The following is a 14,897-nucleotide window of genomic DNA, read 5'->3' on the forward strand; positions in this document are numbered from 1 at the left end:
CCCAGACCTTTCATGACAATGCTGTGAGCCCCAGTCGGTCAGAAGAGGCAGGGGCTGGAAGGCTCGCTTCAGTTTGCCAGTAAACTAAGAATCATGAGGAAATCGTCTCTCTTTCCCAGGAAAGTGGTTTCTGGGAACTACGACTGTCAGAGCACCTCTATGTCCTGTTCAACATTTCCATTAATACACAGGAAGAAGGCTTGGCAATCCGCTGGTCTAACTGTATAGGGCCCCGGCCGGAGAGGACTGATAAAGCGTTTATACGGCAGGATTCATTCAAAACAATCCAACGGCTAAAATTCAACAGGCTTCTCAAAAAAGACACGAGATTGAGACCAGCAAAGTTTTTTTAAGTTGACCACACAGATAAGGGATGTGCGCTCTCGGCTTCATAGCAGTTGACGTGGGAAGCCCCTGGCATTTCCGTCGTGGGAGGCGGCGGCCAAGGCCCCCAGGACAGCACGCGGCAGCGGTGATGCACTGATGCGACAGGAAGCGTCCGGCAGGACCTGACCTCCGCTTTGAACTGCACAGCGGTAGTTGGACACTTGAAAGCGAGAATGAGGGACAGAGGCGACAGGGGCTCAGGAGGGTCAGGGAGTGAAAAACTGAAGGAAGTGGGAAGCGCCGCTGGTCCCTGAGGTCGCCTGGGTTCTCTGGCTGGCCCTGCCTGAAGCCGGCCTCCCGCCCTCCCGCGGAGGCTGGAGACAAGCCCCTGCGTCAGGCGCTGCTGGACACCACATGCCTCTGGCCGCCTGGGCCTTTCTGCGGCTCCGTGTCCCGCCCGGCTTCTCTCTCCCCCAGGGCTGCTCTCCCAGTCGACTGGATCCCCACCTCCGGGGGGCATACGGCCCCTCAGCAGCCAGGGTACAGCCCCCCACATTGGAAGGCCCACTGACCCTGAGCCGGAGTCTGACACTGACCCCAAATTCCCGGGAAAGGAGGCCAAATCTCCTGGCTTGGAGCTGAAGGCGGGGTGGGGAGGCCGGGCGGGGCCTGTCCAAAGCCAGCCCCCGAGAGTCTGGGTGGAAGGGTGTGTGATGCCCACATTCGGGGGTGACAGCGCGCTCGCAGCTATGCTGCCAGCAAAGGGAATGGGTTTACACCAGACCCGGCTCCGGACCCCTAGAACTCACGGGCGGGGGCAGGCGGTTTCCGGCAGCCCCTGCTGGGAGTTGCAGCCCTGGGTGAGGTTCCGCCTCCGGACCTCCCCGTCTGCTGTTGGCGGCAGAGCAGGCAATGCCCCGGCTCTTCGGGTCTTTCCAAATCACACGCCCTTGCCTCTCAAAAATGCGGCCTTGTGCAAGGTGTGGGCACCCGTTCTGGACCACAGACGCTGACCTGCTTCCTGGGTGGGCCGGGAGGGGGCGGCAAGCCCACAGGGAGGGTCCGGGTCCGGGTCCGGATGTGTCACAGCGGGGCTCTCCGCCACGGCAGAGGTGACCCAGGAATAAAGGGGCTCTGAGGCACATAACCTCACCCCGCATTCGTTCCCAGCGCCCCTGCCTCAGAGATCGGAAACACAGGAATCCCAGAGACGTTTTTAAAAGGCAGGGAGTGGGCAAGAGTGAGGAAAGAAAATAGTTTTTATTACCATAGTCAAGGTCTAGCATTCCCACCGGGCAGGGCAGAGCACAGGAATGCTCAGCACGAAGGTCACAGTAGAGGTGACCCCACCCTGCCCCTCCTCACAGGCTTAGGAATTAACGGCGCGGAACAGCCAGGCCCATCTCCAACCGGTCAGCCACCCTGGACCCATCCGTCTCTCTTCCTCTCATTACCCACCTGCCAGGCCTGCCCCGTCCCCCTCAGACCCCTGCCCGTGCTGCCTGCAAGCCCACCTGCTGCTTCCCTGCCACGGCCTCAGCTGGTCTCCAGAGACCTCGCCTGGGAGAGGGGACCAGGGCAGCCGTTCCTCTGGACACTGGCACACCGCACCGTAGATTAAACCAGCTGCACCCCATGCTCAGAGGCACATCCCACAGTCCCGAGGCCCCTCGGTCCCCAGCGAGCCCGGTGGGCCCCTCCCACGCCTTCTGCCAAGGCCTGGCTGGCTCCCCTCCGGGGCAGGGAGGTGTCAGTGGTCCTGATCTCCTGGCCCCTCCTCCCCGTGCCAAGTGGGGGGGGCCTCACCCTGGCAGCGGGCACCAAACAGCAGCTCGGCTTGTCCATGTGGGCCCCCAGTTTGAGTCCCATCTTTAAAGAGGATTACAAAGTCCTCCTTACCCATTTCATCACGTTTGTGGAATTTAACATGTGACACTCATTTCTGGATTTCAAAACTACTTTTGTCAAACAGAACATTTCTGCTAAGGAGTCAATTGGTACACTTTCTCCCAAAAATCAATTCCCCCTTTTTAATGACAATGTTTCCCAGACTTAATTAGACTTTGAGGTCACATTTCCATTAATAATCCAAATTAAAGCAGACACATCCTTCTCACTTACTCTCTTACTCCAGGAAATTTTACCAGAATCCATCCCAAAGATTTTCTGAGAATCGCCTAGAAAGGCCTCTGTCACCCCATCCTTCCTGGAGGACAGCGACCTGGTACCCGCCCGCCCAGGAGGGCCTGTGCATACCAGCCCCTTGCCGCCTACACCTAGGTGCCCCCCCAGCCGAGCACAGATCCCGCCCTGCATGGCCACAGCAGGCCAGGGACCTGGCGGGGAGCTGACAAGGAGGCACAGGGCCGGGTGACTGCCCCACGGAGGTCGCCTCCAGCACACAGGGTACAGCCCTGTGGATGGGCACAGGGGAGGGAGACCTGCCACCCGACGGGTCTGGGTCCCACCCTTTAGTAGTCATGTGACACTACAAAAACCGTCTAGGCCCTTTGAGCCTGTTTCCTCACCTGTAAAGAGGGGAGAACAACAATAACTATCCCACCTAAAAACCTGTACATGAATGTTCAGACCAACATCATTCATAAAAGCCACAGACTGCCAGCCACAGAGGGACAGGAAATGGCGGGCCCTTGGAGGAAGTGACAGCCACACGGCGCCTTCCACGCCAGTGGTTCTCTCCTCTAGGCGCCCCCACATCGCTGTGCTTTCGTGTGGTCCTGAGCTGCCGACCGGCCAAGCTGTATGCCGTCACCACTGATCTCTTCACCCCAATCAAGCTCAGCCGTCTGACGGCCTTCTCTCGGGAATTTGCTTAATGACTAGCTAAAGAATATGATAATTTGCATTGCCTGTACTATTATGGGCAATAAAAAATTGACTAGCTACTCATCACAGATAATATTTACATAATAAAGAGGTTTTCTTGTCTCAACCACAAAGAACCACAAATTGGAAAAAAAAAAAAAAAGGAACTGGAGCAGGTCAGGCCCCAGGAGATAAAAACTTAGGAGACCTTTGTCGTCAGCTCTCAAACCCTGTCACGTATGCTGTGACCTGCTCCATTCGTGGGTTCTGCTAAACCACTGTTTTCTTATCTGTAAAGTGAAAGACTACGGTAAGGTTCCCTGAGGTCCTGTGACCAACAAGCCCTCACCTGCCACCAGTGCCCAGAGCTTGGATTTCCTGTGCTGAGCGCCTGCGCGGCTGTCATCTGGAGGTGGGCGGAAAGCGAGAGAAGGGGGACATTCTCTCTGGCGCCCATCCAGAGAGAAGATGGGACCTCACGACAGAAGCGCCCCCTCTTTTCTGGGCATCAGTCTCTTGGTCTGGATATCAAAGAATTTAATCATCTGTTAAGGGTTTTTCAACTAACGCATGAAAAGATGATTCTCCTGAATGGGGACTAGGTGGGAGCTGCACAGGGTGCCAGACACAGTGTTCAAGCACAGAGGGGCCCCCACTGTTAGATCCCATTTCCATGAAGGTCAGGAATAGGTCACACTGATACGCACTGGTAGCTGTCAGCGTTTGTCTTGGGGGCACCGCTGGAAAAGGGGCGAGGGGAGTCTTCTGAGGCAGTGGGGACTCTTCTGGGTTGGGGGAAATGCTGTATGTTTGATCTCGTTGGGAGTTTTACACGTGGATGCGTTTGTAAATATTCACCAAGCAGTGCACTTAAGGTTACTATGCTTACTGACTGTTGCATCTCCAAGCAAATGCAAACGTTCAAATAGCCTCCAACACATCGAAGGACGCCAAGCTGCACCGTTTTCCAGCTCATGTGTAGCTTCCCTCCGCTGCGCACTGAGAAGCCCACGGGCTCGGCCTTGCTGAGGGTGACAGCGTCCCCCGCAGCCCCTTCTGTGCTTGGCCCTCACAGTCCAGGGGCCCACCTGCAGCCTGAGAACCCCCACCAGGCGGACGAGCGCAGCTGGCAGACGGCCTGGGCACCAGCCACTCGCATGTCCGGCCTCCATGGAAGCAGCCGCCATCAGCCAGCCCGACGGGGGACGGCCTTCATCCGGGCAGCGGAATCTGGCCAGCGCAGACCCCTGGTGGGAGAGCCCTCGGCTCCGGGGACCGTCTCAGCCCCTTCCTGCACTGGACTCGTTGCATGTGCTCATGACACTTGCTACTCGCCTCAGCTTTTAACCACTTGCCTTAACAGGTATTTCCAATTCCATTTTGGTCACGATGAATGTCCAGTTTTAGCTCCATTTCCTCCAATGGTTAAGGCATTTTAAGGCCATTTTTACAGGCCTAACATGGTGACACTTGGCATTAAGAGCCTGGGTGTGCGCCCACCCTGGGCTGCTTGCTCCTCCGGCAGGACAGGGACATCAACAGCGACAGAGACCCCACACCAGCCAGCCCCCAGGGCGGAGCAGGAGCACGGTGGCCCCGTGGCGTGGAGGCAGGAGGAGGGACGGCGGGCGCCTGAGAGTGTGGGGAGGGGTGGGGGTCCCCTCCCGGAGGCTGGGGCCTGGGCGGATCATGCCACGATGGGAAAGCACTGGCATCGCTGGGCCACCAGAGCTGTTCCCTGCACCTTCGTCCGTGTGGCACCTCCCCTCCCTGGTGCCCAGGATGCCCATCCACTCTCTGCCACCCTGGCCAGGAGCCACGAGTGGCTCAGGAAGGTGGGGATGGGTGAAAATCAGAGGAGGGGCTGAGGAGAGGCCCCCGGTGCCACTCACCAACTCTGAGCTGCAGCCACGTGAGCCCGTAACCTGCCGATATTCACCCAAATTCTCTCCAATCTTGGGGACAGTGGCAAGCTCCCACTCGGCTTCAAATATCTCTCCTTGAGATTTTTTTTCTGAACGAGTTCGTGTTGTCACTCTCCTCCCTCCCTCGCCCGTCCTAGGAGGTGCCCACTGGTGACAGCAGGGACAGAGCTCCTGGCTCGGGGATGGCAGGCAGAGGCGTCTGGTGGCAGCTAGAGGGGGAGGGCTGGCTGGGCCCCCAGACCCAAACACGGGCCCCACAGGGGGACACTTCCAAATAGGCTTCAGGGGGAGTTCAGAATCCCATCCATCGGGCTGAAAAGATGGTATTAACTCTTCTTATTCATGTGGGATTTAAGTTTCTCTTAAATTTCACGTGACAGTCCTAAAACCCCGAACTGGCATGTTTTTTTACAGCGAGCTGGGTAAAGACGACACATGAGCAGGAAATGGTATAAAAGGTTCCCAGCTCTGCCTAAGACAGCAGAGACTCAGTCATTTATTAAACTGACCCTCCCAGCCAAATGTTCTTCCCACTAGATATTAGCCCTGGACCCCCTGGAGAAAATGCCAGAAGGTGTGTGGTGTCTCTGGCTGCACGGGAAACGCCGATGGAGGCCCTCTGTGCAAAACCAGCCACCGTGTTGTGTGCTTAGAAATCACTGCAGGTTCCGAGCTGGGTGTCCCATCAGACTGAAGCGACGTGCTCGCCCCACGGTCAGCTATGCGGACATTATTGCTCTGCGGGACCCTGTCCACCTGAGCCAGGTAATGGCAAAAGAACAAAGGCGACTGGCTTCCTTCTGCTCTCTGCCCCTGGGCCGCGTGCTCTGTCTGCTCCTGCCTAGGGGAGGTGCAGGAAGGGTGGGACTAAAGACAGGTCCATGCAGCTAACCGCCCTGCTAAGCAGTAGCTGTGCCCCCAACCGCAGGGGAGGAGGCCCTGCTGGAGCTGCAAGGGCCTCAACTTCTGGCAGATTGAGAAACAGCGGCTTCTTAGAACTTACCAAACACCTAGCAAAGATGCTAATATCTTAATACCTTAATGGCCTCTAATGGGATCACAGAGGGACCAGAGTCCTGCCCCGAGGGCTGCTGAGCGTGCTTTCCGAAAAGCAGGCACACTGGGATGCTGTGCCTCGGGCACGGACACCAATGGGGGACTGGGGTGCTTGCCAGGCAGCCGAGTGCAGCCACGTGGCTTCCCTGGCCCGGTGGTGCTGGTTCCAGAGATCCAGGCCGAGAAATGAAATGGCAGTGCTGGCCACAACCATTCTGGGTGGAAGGAGCCACGGACTCGCTCGCGCTGTGCGTGGACGCCCCAGACGAGGGCCTGGCGGGGGCAGGAGTGCGGCACTCAGCTGGCAGGTTCATGCAGGGCAGCAGGGCCGCGGGGTCAGTGGCACCGAGCGGCAGCCCCGTCAGCACAGCACGATGCCGACCCGGGAGAGCTCACCTGGGTCTGGGCGCCTCGTTTCCATGGTGACCAGCACATCCAGCCGAGGGCAGAAAAGGAAACGGAAACCAAGTGACTTGCTCACTGGCTACAGCAACACCCCGCTGGGGCAGACGCCGGAACCCCCCCCTGAGGCGAGGCTCCGGGAGCACCTGTCTTTCTCGTTCTCTGTTCTGGGCAAGTAGCTTCCACCCTGGGCTCCCTGGCCACGGCCTCGAGCGCTTGTCTGACATGCAGATTCCCGGACTCCAGTCCAAGGGTTCTGATCCTGTAGGTACCGAATGTGCCCAGGAATCAGCATTCCTAACGGGCACTCCTGGGGTTCTGGGGAAGGGGTTCCAAACACCAGCCTTGGGGAGTGCACTGTGCGTCGTGGGTCACTGAGAATGGACCGAGCCTCCAAGGAGGCGCTGGGGTGGCACGCAGCACGTCCTGGGCTCCCAGCCCTGACAGGCCCCGTCCCAGACACGCGACCCTGAGCTCCTCCCCCGGCGAGCTCTGCCGCTGTCCTGTAGGCAGACACACTCCACACCATGTCAGCTCAGCACAGTGTTTATTGGCCACCTACTATAGGCAAGGCGCGGGACGGGCACTGTGGGTGCAAAGACAAGAGGCCAGGCCTCGCCCTCAGCGGGCTCACAGTCTAGTGGCAGAGACACTCTCACAGGGGACAAAATGCAAGGGGGCTGAGCGGCGGGGGCGCAATAACAGAGGCCAAAGCAGAGGGAATGCCTGGGTAAACACCCTAGTGCTCCAGCCAGTCCCTGGGGGGCAGGCAGGGCTCACACGGTGGGGGTGGAGGAGGAGGCCACCCAGGCCCAGAGGAGGTAAGGGGGAGGGGGAGTGCGCTGGTGTCCAGGGGACGGCGGCCGGGGGTCTGCCTTGATGGGAGTACTGGGCGCTAAGGGACAGAGGGAGCGCTGGCCGGAGAAACGTTTGCAGGAGATGCCAGAGGGTCTCCGTACAGTAAGGACACGTGACTTCATTCTGCCGGTGCTGGTGAGCCATCAGCAGCGTCTGAGTGAGGGTCACGATCTCATGTCCTCAGTACCAGGCACACCACAGCCAGTAATACGTGATTAGCTCCATTTTAGTTAACTTACAGCTTCTCTTGGTCTCAGAGCAGAAGCCCTAGGGCCACACTCCCCTGGGCTGCACGAAGGCCTTATGCCAAGTAAACTCTGGGCCCGCTTGACAGCTGTGTGCCTGCCCCAGGGCAGGGAGGGCACCTCGGAGAATCATCTGAGGAAGGGGCAGGGCACCAGGCGGGTGCTCACCGAAGGTGGGCCGCCTGCGTGTGGGGTGAGCTGAAGATGGCAGTGCAGGAGACAGTGGGGCAGAGATGCAGGGCACCTAAGACCATCATGCAAACTGAGCCTTCCGGCCCCGGGGCAGGGAGACCCTGCAGTGGGACCCCCTGGAATCCGCAGGTGGGGCTGCTACATCTCTTGGCGCCCGGCCCTGGGATCCAGCCTAACCCTCCAAGGAGGTGGGGGAATGGCGCCCTCCCCCACCAGGGCCCCCCCAGCCCGAGAAGGGATGCGAGGCCACTGCTGTCCAGGTGGACACGGCGATGCTGGTCAGCGAGGGTTCCCCCAGCACCTCCACACCAGCCGAAGGGGGGCCCTGAGCAGACAGGGGTGAAGCCGCCGCAGGGTTGCCCAGGAGAAAGGCTCCTGGGGAGCTGGCGTGCACCTCTGTGCCAGGCCCGGCGGGGCCCCCGCCACTGCCGCCTATGGTCCACAGGCACGGGTAGGGGCTGCGAGACAGACAGACAGACAGAGAGCCTGAGGACACCCCAGGAGGGAATGCCGCCGACGGCCCACGCACAGGTCAAGGAAGAGCCCTCTGGCCACAGCTTCGCATCTGCCTCAGACACAGCCAGGCTCCGTTTCTGCAGAGAAGCCCAGGGCAGCAGCGAGACGGGGCGCAGCGATCACACGCCAGGTGTCCCGAGCCCTGACCTTCGAGGCCGGCTTGGCCACCGGCAGGGTGCTCAGCTTTGAGCACAGCACTTTATATCCCTAGGCCCCTGTGCAGCCTGCGACAACATGCAGGAGACCAAAAGGGCGCTGTCTGGATGCTGGGACCCGGGAGTTGGATCTCTCACTGGCCAAGAGAGGCCACTGGCACAGAACAGGGCCACCTGGTGTGGAAAACCCAGGTTTGAATTCCAGCCCTGTCACTGATTAGCTCTGTGACCTTGGCCAAATTATCTCATGTCCCAGAGCTTCAGTTTCCTGATCCTGAAGGTTTGGGTTGATAATTACACAAACCTCACAGATGTGTTGTGGGGACTAAGTAAGAAGATGAGTGTAGGTCGCCTAACAGCACTGAGAAAGCGGGGTGGTTACGATTCATCCCTCCGGTCCTGGTCCCTGGGAGCAGGCCGGGAGAGGGGCCACGCTCGGTCCCCTCCTGCGCTGCAGCACCACCCCCAAACCTGGCTGCACGTGGAGTCACTCAGCAAGTGTTTCAGAAGGACCGGTGCCTGGGTTCTACCCCCAGGGACGCTGCTTAACGAGTCGGGCACACAGCCTGCGTATCAGGATTGTTTAAAGCTTCCCCGGTGAATGGCGATGTGCAGTAACTTTTGTGCCTTCACGTAGAACCAGGACGAAAATGCCTGCAGGTGGACCAGGAGACCCTCCAGGGCTTCAAGCCTCTCGTGCCCACTAGGCTCTGACATTTTAGAACATCGGCCATGCCTGGTATCGCCTTGCTTGACAACAGGCCCCTTACACAATGATGGAACATGCTTGCTTTGCTCTAGAAAAATCTATTTAAGAGTCAGGAAGGGGTTTAACGTCCATCCTGCACCCTGAGCGGCATCTCAGACACTAGGCCTCCCGGGCTGTAGGAAACCTGCAGAAACCCTTACTTGCCTTGAGCTATTTTTTTTTTTTTTTGAGCCAATTCAGCACACTGTAATTCTGACCCCAATTTCAACCAGAGATTTGGAGGCCATGGTTTCCCCACTGGCTGCTGCACCCCGCACAGGTGTGCCTTTGGGCAATGTCCTTAGCCTCCCTGGCCTCAGCTTTCTTATCTGTGACATGGAAATAACGTGAGCTACTCTGTCAGTCATGGTGAACATCAAAATGCTCTCTAAAAATGTCAGCTGGTATGTTCAACATAGGTGTTGAACATACCTCAAGGCTAGACCCTTGTGGCCACAGGGACATCAGAACCAAAATCACCAGGATCCCAGCTTACAGCAACGTCCCCAACTCCTGGAAGCTTGGTGAGAATGCAGACTCGCACGCCCCAGGCCCGACCCACCCATCAGACTGCGCATTTTTACAGCCCCCCAGGAGATGCTGATGCACCCTTAGATGTGAAGCACTGGGCAGGCCATTACATTCCCCAAACTGTACTCCACAGACCACAAATCACCTGGCATCTCCCCAGATCCCACCTTCTAATTTTGAACCCCTCTTTGGAACCTCCTCAAAATCCTGCACACCTATGTTGAGCATACCAGCTGACATTTTTAGAGAGCATTTTGACATGTGTTCTAATTCTGATGTTCACCGTGACCAACAGAGTAGGTCATGTTATTTCCATGTTATAGATAAGAAAGCTGAAGCTCGGTGAGGCTAAGGACAGAGCCACATGGCCCAAAGGCATAGAGGCAGAGCTGGGACTCGAGCCCACATCTGCCAGATGCTAGGATCCCTTCCCATTGGCTTCCTGAAACCAGAACTGAAGCTAGGTGTCTGGGGTCAGTAAAGCCAGGGGTCCCACATGCTGCCCTCAGCCCCATCACCTGGGGGCCCACAACCTGCCCCATTAGGACCAGCAGCTTAGGAGAATATGGACAATCAGGGTCTTGAGTTCCCAGGGTTCATGCGTGGCTTGACCTATTTCAGAACCTATTTCAGACCTATTTCAGAACCTATTTCAGACCTATTTCAGAACTACACTTACAGTGTCCCACTGACCGAGACAAACGCTCTCTAAGGTCTTCTCCCTTTTAGAAAGGAGATATCCAGGCTAAAAAAAGAGTGTATGACTGCGCAGGGGCCTTCCTACTTGCCTTTGCCCAGCGAAAGGTCCACCCCGCCATCGCCTCACCTTCCTAGAGGCTTGGAAGTCAGCACAACAGCCTGGACCAAGCCGCCCAAGGAGGGAGAATGACCCCAGGTCGCCAGCGCTAAGGAAACCCCCTTGGTCTTACCTCGGCCCAGGGTTGATGGGTCCGCTGGCGGGGGACACAGGCAGGATGCTGGCGTGGGGCGCGGAGGACAAGGAGGCCCAGCTGTCAGCTCCAGAGAAAACTTGCAGATTCGTGCTGGAGCTTTCTATCAGATTCACTTTGGGGAAACGACAATGGCTCATTGGAGGGGCACACAGAACACACAGAGAGGATGACCAACAGCAACAGTTTGCCAGCACTTCCCAAGGGAGACAGAAAGGAGGTTTACGAGGGTCAGCCGTGTGCGTGTGCCGTTGGTATTTCGATCCTCATGACGATGGCCTCTCATCTCCGTTTCACAGACGAGGCTCAGAGAGGGGGTTTCTTTGCCCCTGTGACACACGTCTGACTCCCGTCACCACACTCACACCTCTTCAAGAACAGACCATGTGAGGTGAGCATCCCCTCGACATAAGCCTAGGGGTGCCAGGGCCCCAAATGAGGCTTCTGGGCACTGGGTCCTGCTTCCTCCCAGCAACCCCAAGTAGACCGAAACATCTCAAGAACGGCATCCTCTGTGTCCCTGAATCTCCACAGTGCGTGTCGCAGAGAAGAGGACACGGGAAGGGGGGCAGGAGGGGCAGAACGGGGAGGGAGAAGATTCCAGCGTGAACCCCGGCTGGCCGTCCCTCAGTCACGAGCGGGCACTTGCAGAACCTCTTGGGCCTTAGCTCCTGCACCACCCTCCCCACTTCTGCCCCCAGGCCGCCCCCCAGCTGCCCAGGCCCGCCCACCACCCGCGCCTTGCCCACACACTCTCCACCCGGGGCGCTGTCACCTCTGCCTGCGTCCCGTCATCCCTCCTTCACCCCACGCCCACATCTGTGCTTTCCTCTTCAACCTCCTGCTCAGGACGTAAACGGCCCACCCTCAGGGCCGACAGCTGCTCTTCTCTCGTGGTTCCCACAGCGCCATGGCCACTGCGTTCTGTAGGAGGCTCCCCGGAGAGCAGTACGCCCGAGCAGCCCCTGGGCATCTCGTTAAAACGCAGACTTTTTCAGAAGGAGAGCCTGAGAGTCTACTTCTAACACGTCCCCGGTGGTGCTGCGGGTCGAGGGCCTCACCACAGCTCTCGCTGTGTTGTATTATGATTAATTATTTACGTACTGGTGTAGCCCTGAGCTCCTCCAGGGGCAAAATTATAGCTTAACCGCCTTCCCATCCCCACTGCATAGAAGAGCCCGTGGTGCCTGGCCGATGCTCCGCACATGTGCTCTGTGTGCCGCACGGGAGAGAACCAGGAGGCAGGGCGAGAACACTGCTCAGCCCCTGGTGTCACTGAGCCTCACTGCCTCGTGTCCTGGCGGCCGCTGCCGGGGTGGCCAGGAGAAGAGGCAGCGGGACAGAGTGGTGCAGCCAGCCAAGCCCTCTGCACATGCAGGGCTCAGGGTCCCTGAGGCCCTGAGGTCCCTACCAACACTGTCCTCCGCCTCCCATGCTGTGAGCTCTGCTGACTTGTTTTACTCAGCGTTGATCCCCCCATGAGACTAGTGTGTCCATGAGGGTTCAGTGTTTGCCCATTTTGTTCTTGGACAGAACCTGGTGCACAGTCAACCCTCAATATCTGTTGCATGAATAACTGAATGGGAACTCAACCCTTGGTTTTCTTTCTCTCCTCCCTTGCACAAATCTAATAACCAGGCAAGGTCTGGGCTTACGTAAGGCCGAGGCAGACAAGGAGGCAGTCAGGGAGGGAGAAAAGCAAAAGCAATAGCAACCACTAAGAAAATAAGCAGACGGCAACAGCGCATGCGGCTGGGTCTGTGCGCCTCCAACAGGACCTCATCCAAGCCTGGATGCGCAGTGACCCAGCCCGCAGAGATCCTCCCGACAGCCCTGTGGTCCCAGGCCCCGTGCTCCCCAGCCTGAGCCACGCCGTACCGCCACAGGAAAGGGCCACGTGAGGGCAGGAGCCGAGAGACTCAGCCCAACACAGCTCGGCACCGGCCTGGGAGGAGGCCGTCACGCCCGCTGGAAACTAGGAGCTGAGTGTCTTATGAAATAATTACCAAACACTAATATGTTACAACTGCATACTCAACTACTAGTATATAAAATAAAATACTAAAATAATAATATGTAATGATGTTACATATCTTAGAGGAAAGGAGTTCCATCCTCAGACACTTCTTGTGTTCTGTTCACCCATTTCTCCCTACCCCCCCCACCCCTGCCCCCAAGGGTTATATTAGCAGAATCACACACCTGAGGGAGAATGGTTTCTATGCACGTACGCGGGAGGGTAGGGAGCCTGCCGGCGTCCTCGGAGGCCAGGATGGCGCTCACAGCCGGGGTGGGCGTGGGGAGAGGACAGAGGCAGAGGAGCGGCATACTGGTGACTGGCGCTGCCCCCGCCGCACACTCCGTCCGGATTGGGAAAGATCCAGCCTCCCACTAGGACAGAGAAGAGGGGGACACAGACAGTGACTGTGGACGTCCACACCAAGAATCAGGATGCCAGCTACCTTGCATAGCTCTGTTTCTGTACAAACCACTCTGCCTGCCTGTGTGGGGACGCAGTGGCGTCCACCACCCCTGGTGCCACTCCCCTTCCATATGAGCAGCTAAGTGGGCTTCTTTGGAGACGGACAACAGGTCCTACTGAGACAGGGTTGGTGGGTGTAGTCAGAGTGGGGTGGGGGCCTCTGGAAAAAGCAAGGCCCTGCCAACTAATTTAGCATGCAGGCCCAGCTATAAACAACATAGTAAAAGGCAGGAAGGATTCCACCTTAAAGATAAGATTGCATTTTAATACCCAAGAACTTCAGAAGTAAGATTCTTAACTTCTCTTTAGCAAACAATACCTCAGCCCACCTTGGGGGCTAGGCAGGCAGCCTTGTTTTGATATGTTCCCAGACCAAGATGTAGGTATCCCAGGGAGAAATCAGAGCAGGAAATTCCTTGTGCTAAGTTAATTCTAAATATTCAGGGACTACTTAACAAGTCCATACCCCTAAGCCTTTTTTTCACATACCCAAAAATCCTCAACTGCCTATAAAACCCCTAGACAACGCACCACCCCCAGCTCTCTTGTCCCCTCCTGGCCTGAGCCAGGAGTCTGTCCTCTCACTGTATTTCCCCCTAAAAGCCTCTCCCTGGCTCTCCTACCTTGGGTGTTTGCTAAGTTCATTCTTCGACTCCACAAACAAGAACCCCGGCATCACTACCAAAGTTGGGAAAACCTCTTAAGGAACCCTGGAATCAGAGCTATATAAAAGACTGTTTGAATGTGTAAGTTAATAGAAATACAAAAGTTAAGTTGCTTCTGATGTAACTGAATTAAATTAAAAGTCAATCTAAGAAGGAGATGTTAGATGCATATGTAACCTGTTGATCTACAGCTACCAAGAAATGTTTAATGTTACACAGAAAGAGGGACAACCTCTCTATCTCTGCACAGCAAGAGGATGTCTGTAGCTTTCATTCCAAGGAGGAGGAGACACGATGCCTCCCATCACTGCCCCACAAAGAGGGTTCTGAACACAAAAGATAGGGAGCTGGCTAGCACACCTTGACATGAAGAATCTTGCAGAATATTTTGGAAGGCTGCAAAGTACCTCATAGAAATTATTTCTGAATGATCACCTCAATTGTTTCAGAAAAAGCATTTGACAAAATTTAACACCCTTTCATGATATAAATAAAAAAACAACAAACTAGGAATGAAAGAAACCTACCTCAACATAATAAAGACCACAGCTAATGTCATACTCAATGGTGAAAAACTGAAAGCTTTTCCTCTAAGATCAGAAACAAAACAAGGACATCTACTCTCATGGCTTCTATTCAACCCAGTTCCGTAAGTCCTAACCAGAGCAGTCAGGGAAAGAAGGAACAGTGGGCGGGAGCGAGGGAAGGCTCGTTCCAAATCCAAATTGGAAAGGAAGAAATAAAATATCTCTGTTTGCAGATTATATGACCTTACATGTAGAAAGCTCTAATGATTACACACACAAAAAAAAAAAAAAACTGTTAGAACTAATAAACAAATTCAGAAAAGTTGCAGGATACAAAATCAAAATCAGTTGCAATTTCTATACACTATAATGAACTACCTGAATAATAAATTAAGACAATTCCACTTATGATAGCATCAAAAGAATAACATAATTAGGAATAAACTCTACCAAGGAGCAAAAGACTTGTACACCAAAAACTACAGAACATTG

At 56.1% G+C, this 14,897-nt stretch overlaps 1 protein-coding gene across 3 annotated transcripts in view; it reads right to left on the reverse strand.

Annotated features, from left to right (window-relative positions):
* Nucleotides 1-7,066: 7,066 nt before the first annotated feature.
* Nucleotides 7,067-14,897, reverse strand: part of TBX19 (T-box transcription factor 19) — a 37,900-nt gene continuing 30,069 nt past the window's right edge. For 2 of the 3 annotated variants that reach the window (XM_036900180.2, XM_036900092.2), the window contains 3 exons: nt 12,934-13,122; nt 10,711-10,846; nt 7,067-8,289 (listed from right to left, as the gene is read on the reverse strand). In XM_036900180.2, the coding sequence (XP_036756075.2) occupies nt 8,004-8,289; nt 10,711-10,846; nt 12,934-13,122 (611 nt within the window). In that variant the 3' untranslated portion in view covers nt 7,067-8,003. The remainder of the gene's footprint in view (nt 8,290-10,710; nt 10,847-12,933; nt 13,123-14,897) is intronic. The other variant, XM_036900268.2, reaches the window with a different exon arrangement.

The sequence above is a fragment of the Manis pentadactyla genome, chromosome 19 (assembly GCF_030020395.1).
Source record: "Manis pentadactyla isolate mManPen7 chromosome 19, mManPen7.hap1, whole genome shotgun sequence".
NCBI classification, from domain to species: domain Eukaryota; kingdom Metazoa; phylum Chordata; class Mammalia; order Pholidota; family Manidae; genus Manis; species Manis pentadactyla.